The 20,061-nt window shown below is 35.3% G+C and overlaps 1 protein-coding gene across 4 annotated transcripts in view; it reads left to right on the top strand.

Annotated features, from left to right (window-relative positions):
* fstl5 (follistatin-like 5) overlaps positions 1 to 20,061 on the top strand; it is a 281,857-nt gene that overhangs the window by 76,126 nt on the left and 185,670 nt on the right. For all 4 annotated transcript variants that reach the window (XM_088633293.1, XM_088633292.1, XM_088633295.1 and 1 more), the window contains exon 4: positions 12,241 to 12,489. In XM_088633293.1, coding sequence (XP_088489419.1) covers positions 12,241 to 12,489 — 249 coding nt within the window. The remainder of the gene's footprint in view (positions 1 to 12,240; positions 12,490 to 20,061) is intronic.

The raw sequence follows: 20,061 nt of genomic DNA, 5'->3' as shown, positions 1-20,061 counted from the left end.
TCATATTTGATTTTAATGCTGTGCCCTTAACTAAATATCTTAATATGATATTTGTCTTTTACTGTACTGTATGATGATTCCCCATGTTGCCTAGCATATTAAGGAACAAGTAAAGGTTTATTCATGCAGCAAATAATTCTTCAGTATTATTATATATAAGCAACTCTTATCTCCCTCACTTCTATATTTATTGGACAACTCAATGCTTGTCCATAGTCTGTCTTGTTTTTGCCTTTCTTTTTTGTGGTTATTGCTTGGTAGTTTTTAAGCAATTATAGCATCCGTCTCGCATTTTTTAGCCATTACACAATACATTTTGCTTGAAGTGTTGCCAGGTACAGTATGAACCTTAAACCATGCCCTTATGTGATCCGTAGGATCCAATAATTGTTACCTGTAGGATCTAGATACCCAGTTACTGTAACAATCTCACATAATCAATTAAAGTCTTTACTTATTGAAACACCCTCAGTTCAGTTTGTGATCCATATAATAACCTCTTTTTAAATACTTGAATTCAATACAGTGAGAATAGACAAACTGATGAACCAGTCATCTGTGATCAACAATGTGTCATGGCCATGATGCGAAATGTCAAAATAATGTTGTTTGAAAAAAGCATTCATGTTCAGTCTCATTCAATCTGTATGGCCACACTATTAGCTCACTCTACTGACATCTTAAAATGCACCATGAATTCTGGGCACTTAAGCAAATCTAAAATGGTTTGAATAATGAATGAAAAAATGTCAAAGGTTGCTTTTGCTCTATCCATTTGAGAGAAAGGATTTTGTTACTGTGACTTACATGAGATCAAAATTAAAAGCTATGAATCAAAGGCCCATTTCCTGTGTAGAAAATAACTCATTGAGTTATCTAATTGATACATACAGTATTTCGTAACCTCTTCACTTGTGTGCCTAGTCCGGTGGTTTTATAATATTTTTAAAGGGATTTCTGATGCTCTGAACCATTTATGTGCTACTAATACTAAGCTGTCATGCCAGAATAAACATTACAATGCATGATCCTTCTTGATAAAACATTACACTAAGGCAATCCCAAATTTATGAAAATGCAGGACAGATTTATTGTTTTCCAAAAACCCATTACATAACTGAGAATGTATCAGGTACTGTACCATGTACTGTAACATTTTAAATTTTGAAACAGTTCTTGGTAGACTGGAATGTCTGTTAAAACTGCTGATATCAAAATTCTTTGTATTAATTGCAAAACTGAATTAGGTAATTTTAAGTATTTTTAATCTGTTTCTTTTCAAATTAAATTTAATCCCATATCAACACATTATGTAAAGCAAATACAATAAATGGATCATATATTGTGTAAATGTAAATTTATAATCTAACCATATTAATATAAGCGAACACCCAAAAAACTGAGATTGTGTAAATTTCATACTTAATTGTGTTGTACTGTACATTATGTACATGGTTTCATGTACAGTAAGTCTCTGCATGTGTTCCTACATGATGTACAAAGCCAAGATACCAGATGAGGATGTTTGTCTGCTACTTTACTGTATAATCTTTACTTTTTCACAGTGGTATTTTGTCTGTACTGTTTTTTTTTTCTGTATAACTGTAATACATTTTACTTCTTACAGTATTAAATACATTTACTCCAAATAAAAAACACAATTCAGCCACAAACACAACAGAGTCACTGTATTTCTCCTCAGGCTTTTTGCCTCACAATTTTTTAAAAACAGGAGATAAAGAAAATTTCATTTTCAGTTTACAATTGGGTGCAACAGATGCATGTGGTGTTCAGCTGCTATTGAAACTGGTTCGCAGGAACTTTCCAAAAATTGGTGGATGAGATTTTTGCATTGAATTTCAATTGGCTGCATAACAAACAAAACAGAAGTGTCCTCTAATTTCTATGCCATTGTTTTTTTGTTTTTGTTAGTCATAGATTTTGCATAACCCAGCTCATGTCTATTGTGTACTATATATAGTGTGTATTTTTGTTTCTTTTTATCCTTTAAAACCTCAACATAATATACTACAGTATATCAACATTAGGTGGATTTATACTGAACATTTATAGAAAATGATGTATTTGGTACTACAGTAAATTGTTGTGTACATAATTGATTTTGGTGTTGTATTTCGAAACAATAACATTACTTAAAAATTGCTTACAAAAATGACTGCATTCTGCACATATAAAAAAATAATCTCTATCTCTGTTCATTTGTACATATCTTGTAGAACATAAAGAATTTTAATATTTGGAAATATTAACAAAAACTACAATAAGTATCCATATACTTATTCCAGGGGCGTTTCTCGAAAAGAGGAGGGGTGTAACCCCGGCATCCTGGCCAAATTTCCCATTGGCCTTTACCAATCATGGCCTCCTAATAATCCCCATCTATGAATTGGCTTCATTATTCTGCTCTCCTCCCCACTGATAGCTGGTGTGTGGTGAGTGTTCTGGCGCACTATGGCTGCCGTCGCATCATCCAGGTGGGGCTGCACATTGGTGGTGGTGGAGGGGAGTCCCCATTACCTGTAAAGTGCTTTGAGTGGAGTGTCCAGAAAAGTGCTAAGCTAAGTGTAAGCAATTATTATTCTTATTATTATTATATACAGTATATGTGAAATATAATGTTAAAACTGAATATCAAACTACATTCAGTATACTGTATGCATGTTAAATTGATAGAACTATTGCATTTTTTTCTTTTACATGCCCATTTATTTGCTGAGTGTACAAGGTATGACTGCTATTTGTAGATAGAAGCTAGAACACACATAAACGTGTATACAATGGCATGCTGCCATAAAAAAGACAGCTTAATGTTAACATTAGACAAAAAGATTACCATTAGTGCAGCATGGCTAGCCTGTCAAGTAGCCTTGTTTGGCCAGACACTATGATTGATGCATTTAAATGTGAGTGATTCAGTTAAGCAAGTTGTCGCATCACTGATTTGATCAGGGATGGTTTAAAATCAAGCTTTCAAGTGTAATAAAATATATGTGTTTCATAATATAAGCCATAATATAAGTGTAATGTAATTTAAGTATGGAAAACATTCATTGATCTGTGGTAGAACATAATGATGTCACGATTATAGTCCCCCCTCCTTAAGGGTGCTCCAGCCCTTTCACTTTAGATTTAATTCTGTGCACCTGACCCCTTTTCCCAGCCCACCTTAAAAGCCAGGCGCTGACGTTCATCCTGGCTCTGCATCTGGTTTCTGCACCGTGCGAGTCCGGGACCTGGAAGCGCCTGGTCCCATTAAGGTTTTAATCTCTGTTCCCGTTCCCTGTCCGCCGGTTCCGACCCGGTTCATGGTTTTAATTCCTAGTTTGGATGGATCACCTGGTTATGGACTTATTCTTGTGTTTTTGGATTCCCTCTATGGATTACTTTTAGATTGTTTGCCTCGGCCACACCTCCCCGTGCACCAGCGCACTTTGGACACGCCCCCCTGTTTTCAGCCCCGTATTCCTAGTGTTTCCTCACTTCTTCGGATTGTGTCGTCCGCATAGGGTCCGGAAAGAACTGTTCGTTACAAATGACACAAATGGAAAACAACTTAAGTAAAGGGATGCCATTTATGAGGTAGTTATGAGGTAGATCACCTTGTTAGACATTACTTGCGATGCCAAAGGATTTTGTCATACTGTAAGTTTCTTTCATTCTGTATCAACCCTTGCATTGGCTTATGGACATACAAATCACGCCATGTGATCATTTACATACTGAAACCTGCAATTATTGAATTTTAATCTGAAGATTTTTTAACGATTATGGATAGAAACACTGTACATGATCAATGTTTCTACCCATACTCCTTTAGAAAATTCAGCAGGCAATTCTGTATGCTTGGGAGACTTTTCTTAAGACAATTTTAATGTCACATTATAAAAAACTCTCTCTAGAATGTGACAGTGTTTATTAAGTGAGGTGGCATATTCAAACAAATGTCTTGTAAAAACAGCCCACCATGTTTTTACAGGAGATTTGTTTGAATATGCAAGCATGCAGATAGGATCATGGAAAAACAAATCACTGGAAATGGTCTAATGTAAATGAAAGGTTGATATATTGCCACAAAACAACCACCATTTATGCTCATGAAGCCTTACATCTGTTAATTATACTATACCAGTATGTGCCATGTTAGTATCTTATAGTGTCTATCTTCAGCTGTGCACATTGGTTCCATTTGTATCTAAACCAAAATTAATTGCTCTATGGAGTACTGTTTTCATGATGGAGGTCTTTGAATAGACCAAAAAATAGAAAAAATAGAAAAATGTCTTCTCTGAAGGTTAGCAATGTTGCAATTAATCTTATTTTCTAATAGATTGATATCTATTATACCTACAGTATATGCTGTATTCTGAATGAATCATCTCTAAGTTCCATCACAGAATTTCCATGTAGTTTGTCACAACATGTTTACTTCAATTTGTTTCCTTAGTGACCACTGTGTACAGCCTTCTGGGAAGTTCTAATTCACAGTGGTGCACAATCTAAAAGGAACTGTTGTTTACAACTCTTAATTCCCTCTGGGAATTTGTTTGTGATGTTTTAGAAATGGAAAATATTAGGCACAAGAAAAAAAACATACTGTAAGATTATGTAGAAGGTATAAGCATTCAGAATAATTGCTGTCAAATATTGCTGATTTACTGTATGTACTGACAGAAAAAAGAAATGCAACATTTTCTGGAATGAGAATACTACAGTTATAGCTTATGTACTTTCACAAAAGTTGTCAATTTGTTTTAAGCCCTATGATGAGCAATACAGCTTGTGCAGTGAGGCATTGTAACTTGCCAATCACACGAAAGCTTGTTAGGTGCACTTTTACCCAACGAGGTCCAGGTGGAACAATGCCTGATCAGCTCAACTTTAAAAAGGCCTTAATTCAAAGCTAAGGTCACTGCCAGAAGAAAGCCACAGTCAGTTTTCTATACATTCCGTAATGCCTCGAATGTTACCAGAAGCAAGGGAGAGGGCCATTGGCATGCTGCAGGCAGTCATGTCACATGCCAGCGTTGCCAGACACTATGGAGTAAGCCACTCCACTGTGTCCTACCTGCAGAGAAGGTTTCAGCAGACCAGCAGGACAGATGACTGTCCAAGATCCGTCCAAGGTCATCCCTCGAGTGACCACACCAGAGCAAGCCTCAGACTGGACCATCTGAGAGATCGTTTCAGATCTGCCATCTGTACTGCTGATGAAACTGCCAGCAAACACAATGCCCGCATCAGTGACAGGACAGTGAGGCTCCATGCTGCTGGCCTTAGAGCAAGGTGACTTGTCAGAGGCCCTTTGCTCACACCTCTGTCACACCTGACTGGCTTGGGCCAGACAGAGGCTGCGATGGACTCGTCAGCAGTGGCATTAGGTCCTCTTCACGGATGAGTCAGTCTTCCGCCTTTTCCAAGCTGACGGGAGGGCAAGAGTGTGGAGCAGGAGGTGTTGCGTTTCTGTTTTCCATCACTGTATATACAGTACAGTATATAGGGTGGTGCACTGGCTCTGTGGCTAAGGATCTGCGCCTGTGGCTGGAAGGTTACTGGTTCATATCCCGCGGCCGGCAGAGGAATCCTTCTCTCCATCTCAAGGCCCTTAACCACATCTGCTCCAGGGGCGCCATATAATGGGCTGACCCTGCGCTCTGACCCCAAGGTTCCCTCCCTGTCTGTGTAAGGGAGAGAGCAAGTAAGGGTATGCGAAAAAAACAAATTCCTAATACAAGAAATTGTACATATTGTATACGGCCAATAAAGTGTTGTTAACTTGCATACGTTAAAGTGGAGATTTGTGTTTTTTTAAAAAGAAGCTAAATTGAAAATGTAAGATTTTGCATTTTGACTTTCAAGTAGAATTGCTCGTTTTAATTAGACCTAATTTATTAGGAATTCAGTGTGGTTGCTGAAGAATCCTACTTTTCCTAGCTGATCATTCTAACGAAAATGTGCTATGTGCTGATGCATAGTATAAATGTATGTGAACTATATTTCCTCTCACTATCATCTTTAAGGCCATTCATAATGGATATGGTTTTATCAGAAACTAGAAAGCAAAATAACCACATTCTGAGTTTTCTAATATTTGCTTTTCTTTGGCCTGGCAATCATGTTTGGTTTTCAACACGAAATATTCCAGGAAAGTGTTCACGTCCAAATCTTTTTTTATGTTTACAAGTTACCACCAGTCACAGTTTTATGGAGTCTTTTGAATCATTTCAATTATTGCTTCTATGAAAAGCATTTGTTGTAAACATTCAGTGTTCTGGACTCAAGAACAGTTGCTAAAGACACTGGGATTATTATGTAAATAGGGAGTTCTGGATCTATTGACTCTGGACTTTCGAAGCTAAACTTGAATGTTTGCTACTTCTGTTACTCTTGTGCTATTTTGCCCTCATGTTTTCCCACTCTCTCTGGGCGTGGTGCCAATTTGGGGCTGAGAGCTGAAAGTCTTTTCACAAAGATGTATGAAACCCACTCACTAATCTGCCCATTGCTAGAACAATGGTGCTCTCTAGCCCCACAATATGTTAATTCTTGGTTTAAAGTTCCAATTTACTTTATCTTTCTATTGTCTTTCTTGATGACAATTTCCAGCATTGTGTGTATCCTTTTCCTCAGCAATCTCTGGAGGTTCTAATGCAAAAGAGAAAGAAATAGATAAATTGTGACTAATACTGGCATTCACATGTTGCATTAGGGCTAAAACCAGTCTGTAATTCCTAAATTACTAAATGTCTTGATTTGTTCACCTAAAAGGCTACTGACAGAATCAACTCCAAAGTAGCTCAACCAGTAAAACAGTGATTTCACATAGAGCAACTGATAAGCTCAATATTTTTAATGGTGAATTTGTTAGGGTTCTGGGAGGGTTGAAGGCTTTACAATTTATTGTCTGCCACTCCCATTCTTACCCGTTTTTCTTGAATTTATATTATATTTGCCTGTCCAAATATGTGTGCACCAGCTGTTCCGTCCTTTTAATTTATTAACCATGTACTGTACTTGTTACTGTGCTCATCACTTTGTAAGTCACTCTATGGGAACCTGTTGCAAAGGGCATTATACTGAACACATATTGATTTTCTTGTTGATTAACTGTACGCCTGTTAATTGCTTTCTTGGACTGACTGGAGATTAGGGAGCCACTTCATTAAAAAAAAATGCTGATAACTATACATCTTTCTTTTAAATCAATCCTAATATAGCTGTCATAATCAAATAATTTCATCGCAATGGCTTAAACACATTGTCACAAGCTGATCAACCAAAAGACAGCACAATGAAGTTTGCATTGTTACAGTGTGACAGTGCCTTAGCTCATTCAACAGAAAAAGAAGTAGTGTTCACCCAGTAAACAAAACAGGAAACATAACTAAGAAATTTATGAGCTAATTGCAGCTTCTTGTCTGTCGATGCAGCAGCCCTTTTCTGGCTTATTGTTCAATCTCTTACTCTGTCTTTGATCATGAAGCTCTGTGGTCTCATTCCCAGTGGCACGGGCCTTTGGTTCATTCTTTCTGCCTAATCTCTCACTGTTTGCCCCTTGCCTCTGTTAGCAGCTTGGACCTTCACCTTATTCTTTAAGTCTCCCTCGGCAGCTCCTCTGCAGAGCTCTTTGGTGTGAAATCTGTACCCCGTTTCTGGCTATCTCACACACCTCCTAACAGGGAGCACACATTTAAATAGAGAGAAGCACAGCTGTCAGGTACCAGGAGCATCAGGACCGACAGCTGCATCCTTTCAGATGATAAATAAGCTAATTGTCTGTTGCATCCATCCTCAATAAAAGTGGAAGAGGTGTAGAGTGTTAATCAAAATTTCTGAAAATGAATATGAAAGGCAAATGTTATATAAGAAGGAAGAGTGTACGATGCCAGCTGAATATACCAGCATTTGGACACTAGACAGACCCAGGCTCAGGAGGTGGCACCAAGAGCAGTAGAAAAGAATCCAGGACTGAAGGCACCAAGGAAGTTTAGTGATGTTGGGTGCTGGGGATAGAAGTAGGAGGAAAAGTGAAGATTACATTAAAAACAGGATACTTAAGGATTCCTTCTGACTGAACCTGAACTAGGATGCTGGAAAAGACCCAGGACTGGACAGATGGCATCAGGAGCAGCAAGGGACAAAAGGACAGGAACTGGAGCCAAAGGCACCCAAGAATTTGTTCCACGCTAGACAATGGGTATAGAGACAAGAGGAAAGGGATACATTAAAATGTTGTAGGGTGTTTCCTGATTGGGCCAGAAATAGGACACCAGACAGATGTAGGCCAAGGAGGTGGCATCAGGAGTCACAGGGGATAAGAGGCAGGAACCTATTGATGAAGGCTCCAAAGGTGCTATGTTGGATAGCGGGATAGAGACAGAAAGAGAAAGGTAGACATTAGAAAGTAGAGTGTAGTACACCTGCTGACTGAACCAGCATTATAATGCCGGACAGACCCAGGGCTGGGGAGGTGGTGTCATTAGCAGTAGGGGAAGATAACCAGGGCAGAAGATACCAAAAATATTACAATTGGACTACACTGGGTGGCAGGGATAGTAGCATAAGAAAGCACAGAAGAAATGGTGGAGAATAATTTAATGAAGGATAAGGATGAATGATTGGAGGCCAGGGAAAACTAGGGATCAAGAAGAGGAGAACAAGCAGGAATAGTAGACAACCAGATGAAAAAAACTGTGAAAAGGTAATGTTAAGAGAAGTAAAATAAGGGAAACAAGGTAGAATGGAAGGTTTGGTTTTAGGGCTGGTAGCAGAGCAATCCAGTGGACAGTTTGATAAAAAAAAACTGGAATCTAGCTGCGTTCTGGGTAACAACCTCATGGGAGGTGGAAGTATGCTGGATGACAGAAGCTTGCTTGTTCTAACCCTGAAAGAAGTAAAAAGTAAAAAACAACATTCCTTTTAAAAGGGAATGCTGCCTTTGTAGAAACTCCCTTTAAACTCAGCTAGACTTTGGTCTTTATAGATGTCAGGGATTGCAATGATGGGAGTTGCAGGGGAGATGAAGCATTAGGCTTATTATGGGAAGATTCTTAAAAAGATTCTTATATTGTAGATTCATTCCTTATATAGATTATTAATGTGTGATGCAAAAGCGTGACAAGTAGAACATTTTTTCCCTTTTGTTCTGTCTTGTTTTTTCCTTTCTTTTTTTCTTGTTTGGAACAACACGTTCCATGTATACATGAATAATGCGTGAGCCAAAATGTGATGAGACAAATGTGAGACAGATTGAATATACTGTATATCAGTTACTTTTTTCTTCCAACCTGTCTTTACTTCCTTTTCCTTTTGTGTATGTAGTTTGGCATATGGTTGATGTATAGACAAATGAAATAAAATGCAAAAGAGAGGTACTTGCATGAGATAATGTTTAAAGCGAATGTCGTTAATGATTGTGCTTTATAACAGCTGGGTGAAAATGGTTTGTTTTTTCATTATCCCTTTTGAAGTTCACTTAAGAACTTCTATTTGTTAGAACCATATCCATATGTTCTGTTTTACATCTACCTGTTTAAGTCCTACTTCAATGAGATGAAACCAATTTACAGCAAATGTTTTAGGTGCGAAAGTAGGTGTACTGCAGAACGGAGTGATTCAACTGTTTCACAGATGAGAAAATAAGGAAATACTGAAACCTCTATGCAACTGAAAACTGTTACCACTACAGACAGTACTCAACAGGGATTTACACACGCATACCATTAAATAATATGCTTTCCAAACAAAGTTAAACAAAGTCATTAGCGAATAGAAACAGTACATTAAAAGCAGTACAGTACATAATCTTTGGGATGGCTTGGCTCACTTTGTGAGTGCAAACATAAGGTAAAGCAAAGTCATTTATAAATGGTAAAAAGGTATGTTGCGAGTGAACTTTGTTCTCTGATCCCCAAATAAATATTTTTCTCTTCACATACTGTACATTGCTATTGTGGCTGCTCCATCTTTTTGGTATTGCAACCAATCTAATTTTCCTCACACTTCACTAACAGCGTGGGTGTGACACACTTACTCCAATTTTGTTTTTACTCTCAAACTGAAACACTGCCAAGATATGATAATGCTCATAGCACTGCTCAAAGTAAAAGCAATATCACTGACACTGATGCACTGACAGAAGATTAATGGTACGAGTCCCAATCAAGGATCACTTTACTTCTCTATATCTTTTATGCTTACACTGTCTTCCTTATTTGTTTTATCTTGTTCTGCCCTTGTGTTTCCTTATTACACCTCTCTTCTCCATCCTTTATTCCATACTTTATTTGAAAGATTTTACTACTGCATGTGTATTTTCTTCCTCTTTGTACTGTATTGTACAGTGCTGTATTCATTTGTAAATCTTAATTTCTATATTTTTTTAAAAAGACAAATGATCAAAATGTTACTTGCTAGAGAGGGATGGGGACTAGGGATCTAAGATTTTCCACTTGTTTTATGGGTAGATATTCTTAGATAACTGTCATATCTCATTAAATTTTCACAGAAATTGTTACCTTGTATGATTTTATTTGTTTAAAGTTCTGCGATGTTTTCAGAACTATTTGCTCCTGAAGTTTCACAAAACAACTGTATGCCTTTTGCAGTTGTTGCACAAAGTTACAAAATCTGTGAGTCTTAGTGATGTTGTATATCTGTTAAATATCAAGATTTAATTTTTTATTCCAGTTCTTTGTATGAACATTGCCTGTTGCAGAATTGCCTATTGTTCAGGATTTGTAGAGTACATGCAATGTTATCTTAGTTAAACAGTGGTATTTGTTTCTGAAAACCATGTAGACCCAGCCTTTGTTTTCAGTGAATCTGTGATTAATATGAATTATAGGGCCAAGTGACAAATATAATATTTTATTTTAAAATATTTTATTGAGCACAATCACAATTACAAAGTTGAACAAATCTAATGCTTGGTTTAGCTAATACTGACCAGTGTTTAGATATTGCTTTGAATTTGGCAATGTTTCATCAAATATGTTTAATGTAAAAATAATATTCAGAAAAATGTACTTATTATGTTTTTCTTTTGGTTCTTTTAAATACTTCAGTGTGCTCTAACTGATGTTAAGTAAGGTGGCAAAGTTAATTGCCATCTTAAAGTGGGGATTACATGTGAAGGAGACAGTCATTTGAAGATCACAGCGATCCTTTTTCTCATTACATTCATTAGTAGCTATTGTAGTCATTATGTTAGGAAAGCACTTTATTAGTAAATTAAAAATCATAGTTATTGATTTAAAAGGCAATCTTTGGTAGTGTACTGTACGTCAGTTCTGAAAATACAGACTTGCTTTCTATTTTTGCATATTGCATATAATGTTCTTAATGTAAGGTTTTAACTAATATCTAGGATTAAAGAAATATATATATATACAGTATAAATCTTTCCATAGTCTCTAAATACAGATTTTAATGTTCCAAGTACTGTACCTGTATTGTTATTAGTTAAAGGATGGTAGCAAAAAAGACCTACTGTACTGTACATACTGTAAAAAGATTTTAACAGATATAATCTGTGTACACTTTGACTGACTCTTCACTTTGGAATCTCAGTCACAGCTTCTAACGACACCATCCTGTCTCAAGGGTGCATCTTAGAGTTTGTCTTGCACTTACGCAAGCTACACAAGACCCCTTCTAGATTGTTTTAAAAGCATATTCAAAATTCAGTTGAAATTTAATCTATCATAATGTGATTTTGTGGTTTGATTTGTTCTTGGATATCTTACTGTATGTGTTTACCTTCTACTTACTTGTGTCTAATAAAGAATAACAGAATTGTGAAGCAGTTGCAACCTTGTGATGGCCAGACAGTAGTGCAATATCCTCTGCAAGGAAGAATAGCTATGAAGACAGCAGAGTGGCTTCTTTGACAACCTAGAAAAATTTTACTAAATATTTCCCCTCTTATATATCCTAATACTAAATGAAAAGTTTATTTCCTTGATCTCAGCTCTTTCAATTTCCTGTGTTCTCTCCCCTATGTTCAAAACCACTGTTGCCCATCCTAACACAAATAGATGTCCTTGCTTTATAAGAGATCCCCGGAGAATTGTGTAAACACATTTCAAATTTTCAGAAAGTTTCAGCTTGTTTCGTAACTTTTTTAATTCAAGAGGAAACAGTTGTGTGGATTTTGTGAAGGTGGAATTTTGACATTTAAAAGAGTAAACTGAATTGACAAATGTTGTCTCTTTTTTCTAGGGTATTTTGGCCAGGGTGTTTATTTTGGAGCCTGTGAAAATAAGTACTGTGGCTTGGGGCGACACTGTGTTGTCAACAGGGAGACGGGACAAGGAGAATGTGCCTGCATGGAACACTGCAAACCTCATTACAAACCAGTGTGTGGTTCTGATGGAGAGCTCTATGAGAACCACTGTGAACTTCACCGTGCTGCCTGTTTAAAGAGGCAAAAGATCACCATTATTCACAGTGAAGACTGCTTTTATAAAGGTAAGGGCATTTTGGATGTGACTTTAATTATTTTGAAATGAATTAAATATTATTGCAGAAAGAATTTATTTAATCACTGAACCTATTTTCTTAAGATGGCAGTGCAAAAAGCCATTAGACATGACAATGAAAAGAAGGTGAACTTCATTTTAGTGCAGAAGCATTCATACTGCTTACCTACTGTACGGTATGTGTCTGAAGAGCTGCAAATGAAAAATTATCTAGCTTTGGCATAATAATTTGATAAAAGTGGAATAACTGAAGCAGCACCATTTGTTCTGTATTTTTTTTTTCAAATTAGCTTTATTTTTCATGTTTAATGCTGTTTTTTACTCTTATTTTATTGTTACTCTTATTACATATGCTTGATGTTTTTTCATTACGTTTTTTTAAACATAATATTATATTCTGTATGTCTTTAAATTCACAATTAAGTCAATTATGTTTCTTATGTATGAAGGTAAATTATTTTGTCTTGCTTGTTGTTCTGTCACTAAAGACATCCCCAAACTAGTTTTATTCCCCCGTTTATACAATACAGTATCTCCTTTCCTAAACACTGGACATGACAATAAAAGAGCCAGCTTTACTTTTTTTTTTTTTACGGATACGCAATAGTAATTTAGTTCAATAATCTTTCAAACAACTTACAGTATTCTATCTAATTTTATACAGTCCCTTAAAAAGGTATTCATCCTCCAGTGATATCCCATTTTGTTTAATTACATTACAAATGATACAGTATTTCTAAATTTTTAAGGTATTAAACATGAGTGATTAATGCATCTTTTGATGTAGATTTTAAACATATGGTTAGATAAAGAAAAGAAAATGTAAATTAATTAACTGCATAATTTAAACCTATACATTTCAAATATACATAAGGTCGACATTAATGCAAAAATGTCACACTGAAAGGAAATTTGCACTTTAGTGCATTCGCATTACATTTTTTTAAAAAAACATTTTGTCAGCTTTATCAGGCAAGTCAGGAAACATCACTTGCATCTTTTTCTTCAATTGTTCCAAATGTAATGCATTCTTCAATTGTCCATATGAATGGAATCTGCAGTCCCTGAAGAAACAGAAAGTGACTAAAATAGACTATATAGTGGCCTTACAATTTTAAACTTTATATCTCATCCTAGAGGATTTACTATATGGATTATCCCCAAATTTAGATTGCTTCAAAAATATTTATAACATAAATTTATAAGTCATTTGAAGAGGTGATAAATCATGGTCAATTTCCTCAAATGAGAAATATTTAATTTATTTTATACAAATGACATTTGTGTAAAGAAAAAATAACAGAAGAATAGCTCTGTATTATTGAGATTATTGAATATGGGACTTCTAAATTCTTCTGCCGGTTAGTTTCTAGAGTCAAATGTATTTTCCTTATTAAAATTAACATTTTGGGTCGGCTGTGGATCATTTAATTAAGATGAAATGGCTTTTTAAAAATGCTTTCTCCATGTCTTTCAATCTCCCTCACATTCTCCTGGTTAAATATTTTGATGCATTTTGGATCCAATTTATGAAGCAATGCATTTTTTTCAAAACATTGCATGAACTTACTATTTGTTGAAATGGAGACAATAGTCAGTTGTCTGATGCCATTAGCTCTCATATTTTGTACTGAACATCTAATTAATAGGTACCCTAAAAATGCCATTTTTGTTCCAGGCATAGTACAGTAAATTCCTCTTTGGTTTGTATTATTTTCGAGATCAATGGCTCTCATATCATAGAAACATTAATCAATACCTAATGTCAGTCAATTGTTGCTCTTAAGAAGTGAAGGAAACATCCTCCGTTTGAAGTTTTAAGATGTGTTTTAGGTATCTCTGAAACAGCAATAAAGACCCATGTACAACAATAGTCATCACAAAAGTAAAACTACTAATTTGTATAAATAATGAGTCATACAAACTATACACTTAACTCAAAGTGAACTAAACAATGTCAATAAAATAATACCATAAATAAAATGCGTTGGCACTCAATTTACATTCCTGAACCAGCTTTTTAATGTCATGAGAGCTTGGTATTACACAGAGAATATAAATTAAGCATTTTCTCACATATAACAAAAAGACAGTTCTGTAATGTATAAATGCCACTGAAGTACCAAAGGCAAGCAGCTGTCATTGTGAAATTCTAATGTTATTTTTTACAAGGGGAGGCAGGCACCTATGAATAATAATTTATTAAATGAGTTATATTATATATGACTGTATTGCTAAAGACAATCATTTTGCAATGAACAGACATAACAAGAAATTATACTACTTTTTTTAATGTGGCCTATACAATGTTTATGCTTTTAGAATGAGTTCCAATTATGAGCAATTAGCAAAGAGTGGTTGCTAATCAACATGTTATATTTGTTATACAGATTTTTAGCTTATCTCTGCCAAATTCTGCAATGCACATACAGGTATGGATAAATATACAGTAGATGCTTAAATTCAGGTTTATGGTATTTTATGTTTAGTTTAAACTAAACAAAGTGCAAACACTATACATGTTCAATGTGGTGGCATGCCAGTTACAATATCTATCATTTATCATAAGAATAAAATAAAATATTTTCACTTTTTAAGTCTGGAAACATTCTTGATTAGGGGTGTTAAAACCTTGTCTGGTAGGGCTGGATGTTCTGCAGGTTTTCATCTCATCTCCTAATCAGCTCATTATTAGCTTAATTAGAGCAATTTGTCAACTACTATGGCTTCAGGTGTAAGTGCTTTAAAGAGTCCTAGAAAAAACATATCCTGGATTGGATAATACTGCTGTTACAAGTTATAAACATAGTGATTATTATTGCTATTCAGTGTGGTTCAATCAGCTAAGCATTATAAACATTAACATTTGAAAAAAAAATCTGTATTAAATAATTTCCTACTTACATATTTCAAGTTATCATTACATTTCAGAATAAAGCTATATTTCAGCCATTTGTTTTCTGCTCTGTGCTAAAAGTAATACAAGGTGTTAAGTGTTCTGATAAAAATAGCTTACAGTTTTAATTGACTAAATTGATAACATCTGAAGATAAATTGTGATTAGTTGTTGTGTATTGATGTCCTTATTTATTCAACATTTTCTCCTAATTGAAGGTTCTCCTTAAGGTTAAGATGAGAACAATTCAACTATTCAGCTACTTTTATCTGATTAATGATGACATCTAATTCAAAATTAATTAGAAGTCAGCAACTTGCTAAATCTAAGGTAGAAGTGAATCAAACATTAGTCAGCATTCTTTGTTGTAATCAATAAACATGACAGCAGACAATTATCTCAGAGATCCTTGAATGCTAAGCAGGAGTTTTCCCTGCAACTGACTTAGCCTACAGAACATTTAGTAAATAATAAGTATTGGTGTATAATGTAGATGAGATAATATCAGAATTCCTATATTAAGGTCTGCATTTATAAGAACTTTAAAACATAAGAAAGGTTACAAACAAAAGGATGCCATTGGACCCCCTCACTCATTTGGTAGTCAGTTGCTCATTGATCCAGGTACTGTACCTCATTGAGCCATTTTTTTAAGGAAACCAAAATATCAGTATGAACTACTGTATACGGCTACAGTAGACAGCTTGTTCCTATTTTTGATTTTAAATGCACTTCCATGTAGCGTCCACTTATGTCCTCTTGTTTGTGTTTCATTATTAGTTTGGAACACATCCACTGCATTTACTTTGTCAGTACCTTTGAGGATTTTGAATATTTGTATTTGAATCATAGCTTTCTCCATTCAAGACTAGAAATATCAAGCCCTTTCAGCACCTTTATAAGTGTCTACATAGAAAAAATGCTATATTATGGGAGAGGCTTGGTGGTGTAAATGGCTTGCTGTCTGGCCACAGGCAGATCAGTTTAGATCTGAGTGTGGGAAGCTACAAAGTGTAGTGTTTTTGATATGTTTTGTCACCTGGTGTTTTTGCATGTTTGATTATTGTGTGTGTGTGTGGGGTGTGTGAATCATTAAACTGCTACTGGTGACTTTTCCATTATTTCCAGTGAGCAGATACACCTATTTTAAGTCTTTTCTGAATAACCACCACCCATGTCTTCCCACACCCAACACTGGGGGTGTAGCAATGTAATAGAAATTGTTCTGTAATCATTTTTGTCATCCTTCTAATTGGATAGGCAGTTCATTGTACTCCCTTTTTTAACTGGTCCTATTTATTTCATATTTTTTAATGCTTTCTTATATCTACCCATCCATTTTCTAATTGCTTCTTCCAATGCAGCGTTGTGGGGTAGCTGGAGCCTAACCTAGCCAGCAACAGACACAATGGAGGCCATACCCTAGATGGGACACCAATCACACAGACACAAGCACACACTCTTGCACCGGGAGCCAATTTTCCTAGTAACCAATTAACCTACTGTACCAGTATGTTTAGGGAATAAACCTAGAGCACCTGGAGGAAATCCATGAGAACATTGAGAACTGAACCCTGGGCCCCAGTACTGCGAGGCAGCAATGCTTACCACTGTGCCAGCATGATGCCATGCAGTTTTCTTTACATCTTTCTCAATTCATTTGTTGACACAATTTGGGCCATTAGCTTTCGATTTGTTAACTCTTAAGAAAAAAAAGGGGTTATTTTCTTTAAACTGTTATCATTCATTTTCCTCTACACAATATCTATCCTGTCCCATTCTACTTTTCTTAAATTGCATTTATTTCTTCTGAATCTGCTTTCTTGAAGTGATAGACTATTGACTCAATCTGCACAGTTTCAAAATATTCTTCATAACACATACTATATATGATTGCAGTTCCCTGATGGTTCTTTCACTCTTGATTGTTTGAAAATACAAGATCAATACAAGCATGTTTCTGGCAGGTACTCAAATGAACTGGTTAAGAAAGCAGTCATTAACCATGTCCACCATTGCTTTTCAGGTTGTGAACATTCCTATATGTTTGGTTGTTGACATTCCTATATGTTTTTCTCAGTCTATGCTGGGAAAGTTGAAGTCTCCCATAGCAACGTCTTCATTTGTACATAAATAATTATTTCATTGTGCATTACTGAATTATAATCAACATCTGCATTTGGTGGTCTATAGCATTTCCCTAACACAATAGATTTAGAATGTTTTTTGGGACATTTACATCCAGGCGTTGTGTTGTTGGATTAACCGTTAGTTCACTTTTGTATGGTCCTGGATGTAAAATGAGGAAAAATCAGTTTAGAGATCTTTGCCTGTCAATACTCTGACATGTTCCTGAAATGTTTAGCCAACTTCTGTAACAGCAAAAGGTACTTGGCATTGATAGTGGCTATGGGCAGTTAAGACAACAGCGGACAATAAGGTTATTCAGATTAGGTGTTCAGTTGTAAGAAATGATAGGTGGGTCTGGAAAAACGCTCCAGTTAAGGGGCCATCCTATAGAATAAACAAGCTTTCTTTGATAATGTCGTAGGCAGAGAACAATTCTTAACATGTGTGAGACCCTATTTAGTACAGCATGAAGTGTTTCCCTATTAATTCAAAAAAAGTACATTTTAAGGACTTAATTTTGGAGGTACATGTCATCACTGCATATCTGAAGAAGTCTGAGGAACTTTTAGAAACTAATTATAATTATTATGATCTGGGAACTGCTGTAGGTAGTTATTGGAGCGAGGGCAACACCAATACAGTTCATAACATTTTACATAAGGGCAAGTTTACTTATTCAAGACTTCCAGAACCTTTTGTGGAACAACATATCTTTTGTATTAAGACTTACTTCCTGTTCTCAGTTTTGAAAGCACTTGCCATTTGTGTCCTTTGGTTTATGTTTCACTGCTGATTTTAAAGAAGTCCTTTGTGGATTTTGAAGAAGAAATCTGTTAATTCATACCCCAAGGTGTTGTACATGCATATTAAAAAGAAACCTTACAATTATTATTTTGTGCCATAAAGATTCAAGGAATGAATCATAACATAAATAGTAAGCTCTTCTCCAAAAAAAGTAAACATTTGTAATCTGTGCTGATGCACTCAAGCATTTACAAAACAGATGAACAGCAATGATAGAATGTACAAGATAGATTACATGAAAGATACCACATCATTCTTTCTGGGTATTAGATGAAGTTTCCAAATACTGTAATAAATTTGGACTACAGGAACCTTCATTGTTTACTTTTAACCCAGCATTTGCTTTTTTCTGTAATGTAGAACTCTTCATGGATTCTTACTTACTTTTAATGTTTTAAAACCACTTACTATTCACTAGTGAGCACATAACATAGAGCAGGAGCTAAAAAATGGAATACAATATAAAAATGTGTTCAATATTAACTATTTATTGGACTAATTCATTGTTAATTGTTAATGATTTTCTGTAAATATCCAGATCCATTCTCAATACCTATATATTTGCTCAATTTTTTCAACAAACATTTTCAATTTGACATTTGTATTGTACATCCTCTGTGATAGTCACTTGAGCTTAGAAGCACAATATACAGTGTCGTAACAAATTAGATAACTTATTATACTTAGGTTTAAAATGCATACTGTATGTTTTTTTAATAAACAAAAATGCACCCACATCTCCTATGGTGGTGTTGACTCTCTTAAGCATCAATTCAATTCAATTTATTGTTATATAGCTCCTTTCACAACAAGGTTGCCCCAAGGGCGGTTAAGAATACAAGTAACCATACATTTTAGGAATACAGAACAGAAAATACCAGAAGACAACGGAGGAGAGGAACCAAAAACTCCTTAGTAAGGAGAAAAAAACCTGTCACGTAATGTTAAAGAACCCAGGTTCATTTACAAATGTAATCTTGCATTTTCTCTCTCAGCTACAGTATGTACAGTTTGTTTAGAAGAATTGTTATGTAAGATCCTGGAATTCCTGAACCTCAGCTGTGAACAAATTTTGTTGTGACCACATATAGCATAATACTATTCTCAGATTTGCTGGTTTGATAACATTCATACCATTAATTGTAATAGTTGGGGAATATTAGTCAAAATAAATACAGTAGCAAATTAATTGTGGCAAATTAAATTGCCTTAAGTATCCCCTACAAACAGAGGGTAGTAAAGAAAGCAAATGGTACTATGGTCTGTGTCTCACACTTTTCCTGTCTGGAAGACACCTCTGTGTCCCTGAGTGTAATACTAATAGACGCAGGAAATCTTTCATTCCCACTGCAATATCTCTTTCAATGTATTGTAGCTATCTTCTGCCTTATCTTGCTGTAACACTGTTGTGCCGACTTCTTGGTTGGTAAAATTCTGTCTTTCATTTTGTTATTTTGAGAGTGTGCTGTAAAATAAATTTCCCCAAATGGGACAATAAAGCTTCAATTTAAATTTAATCGTGAAATGCCAAAAATATATTTTATGATTACTATTACCTGTAGGAGCAAACAATAATCAGTATCCTTATGACTGTGAGTTTGACAGTTTCTTTCAATTTTATTCAGATACATATATTCTTAATATATGCCATAGCAATTTAAGTGTATGAAAATTGAATTGTTATCTATTTATAGTCAGTTAATTTTTGGAAATAAGCCTGGAAGGTGTGCA

The sequence above is a fragment of the Lepisosteus platostomus genome, chromosome 1, assembly GCF_059453375.1.
Source record: "Lepisosteus platostomus isolate fLepPlt1 chromosome 1, fLepPlt1.hap1, whole genome shotgun sequence".
Lineage (NCBI taxonomy): Eukaryota > Metazoa > Chordata > Actinopteri > Semionotiformes > Lepisosteidae > Lepisosteus > Lepisosteus platostomus.
This window is presented reverse-complemented; position numbering and strand designations above follow the sequence as displayed.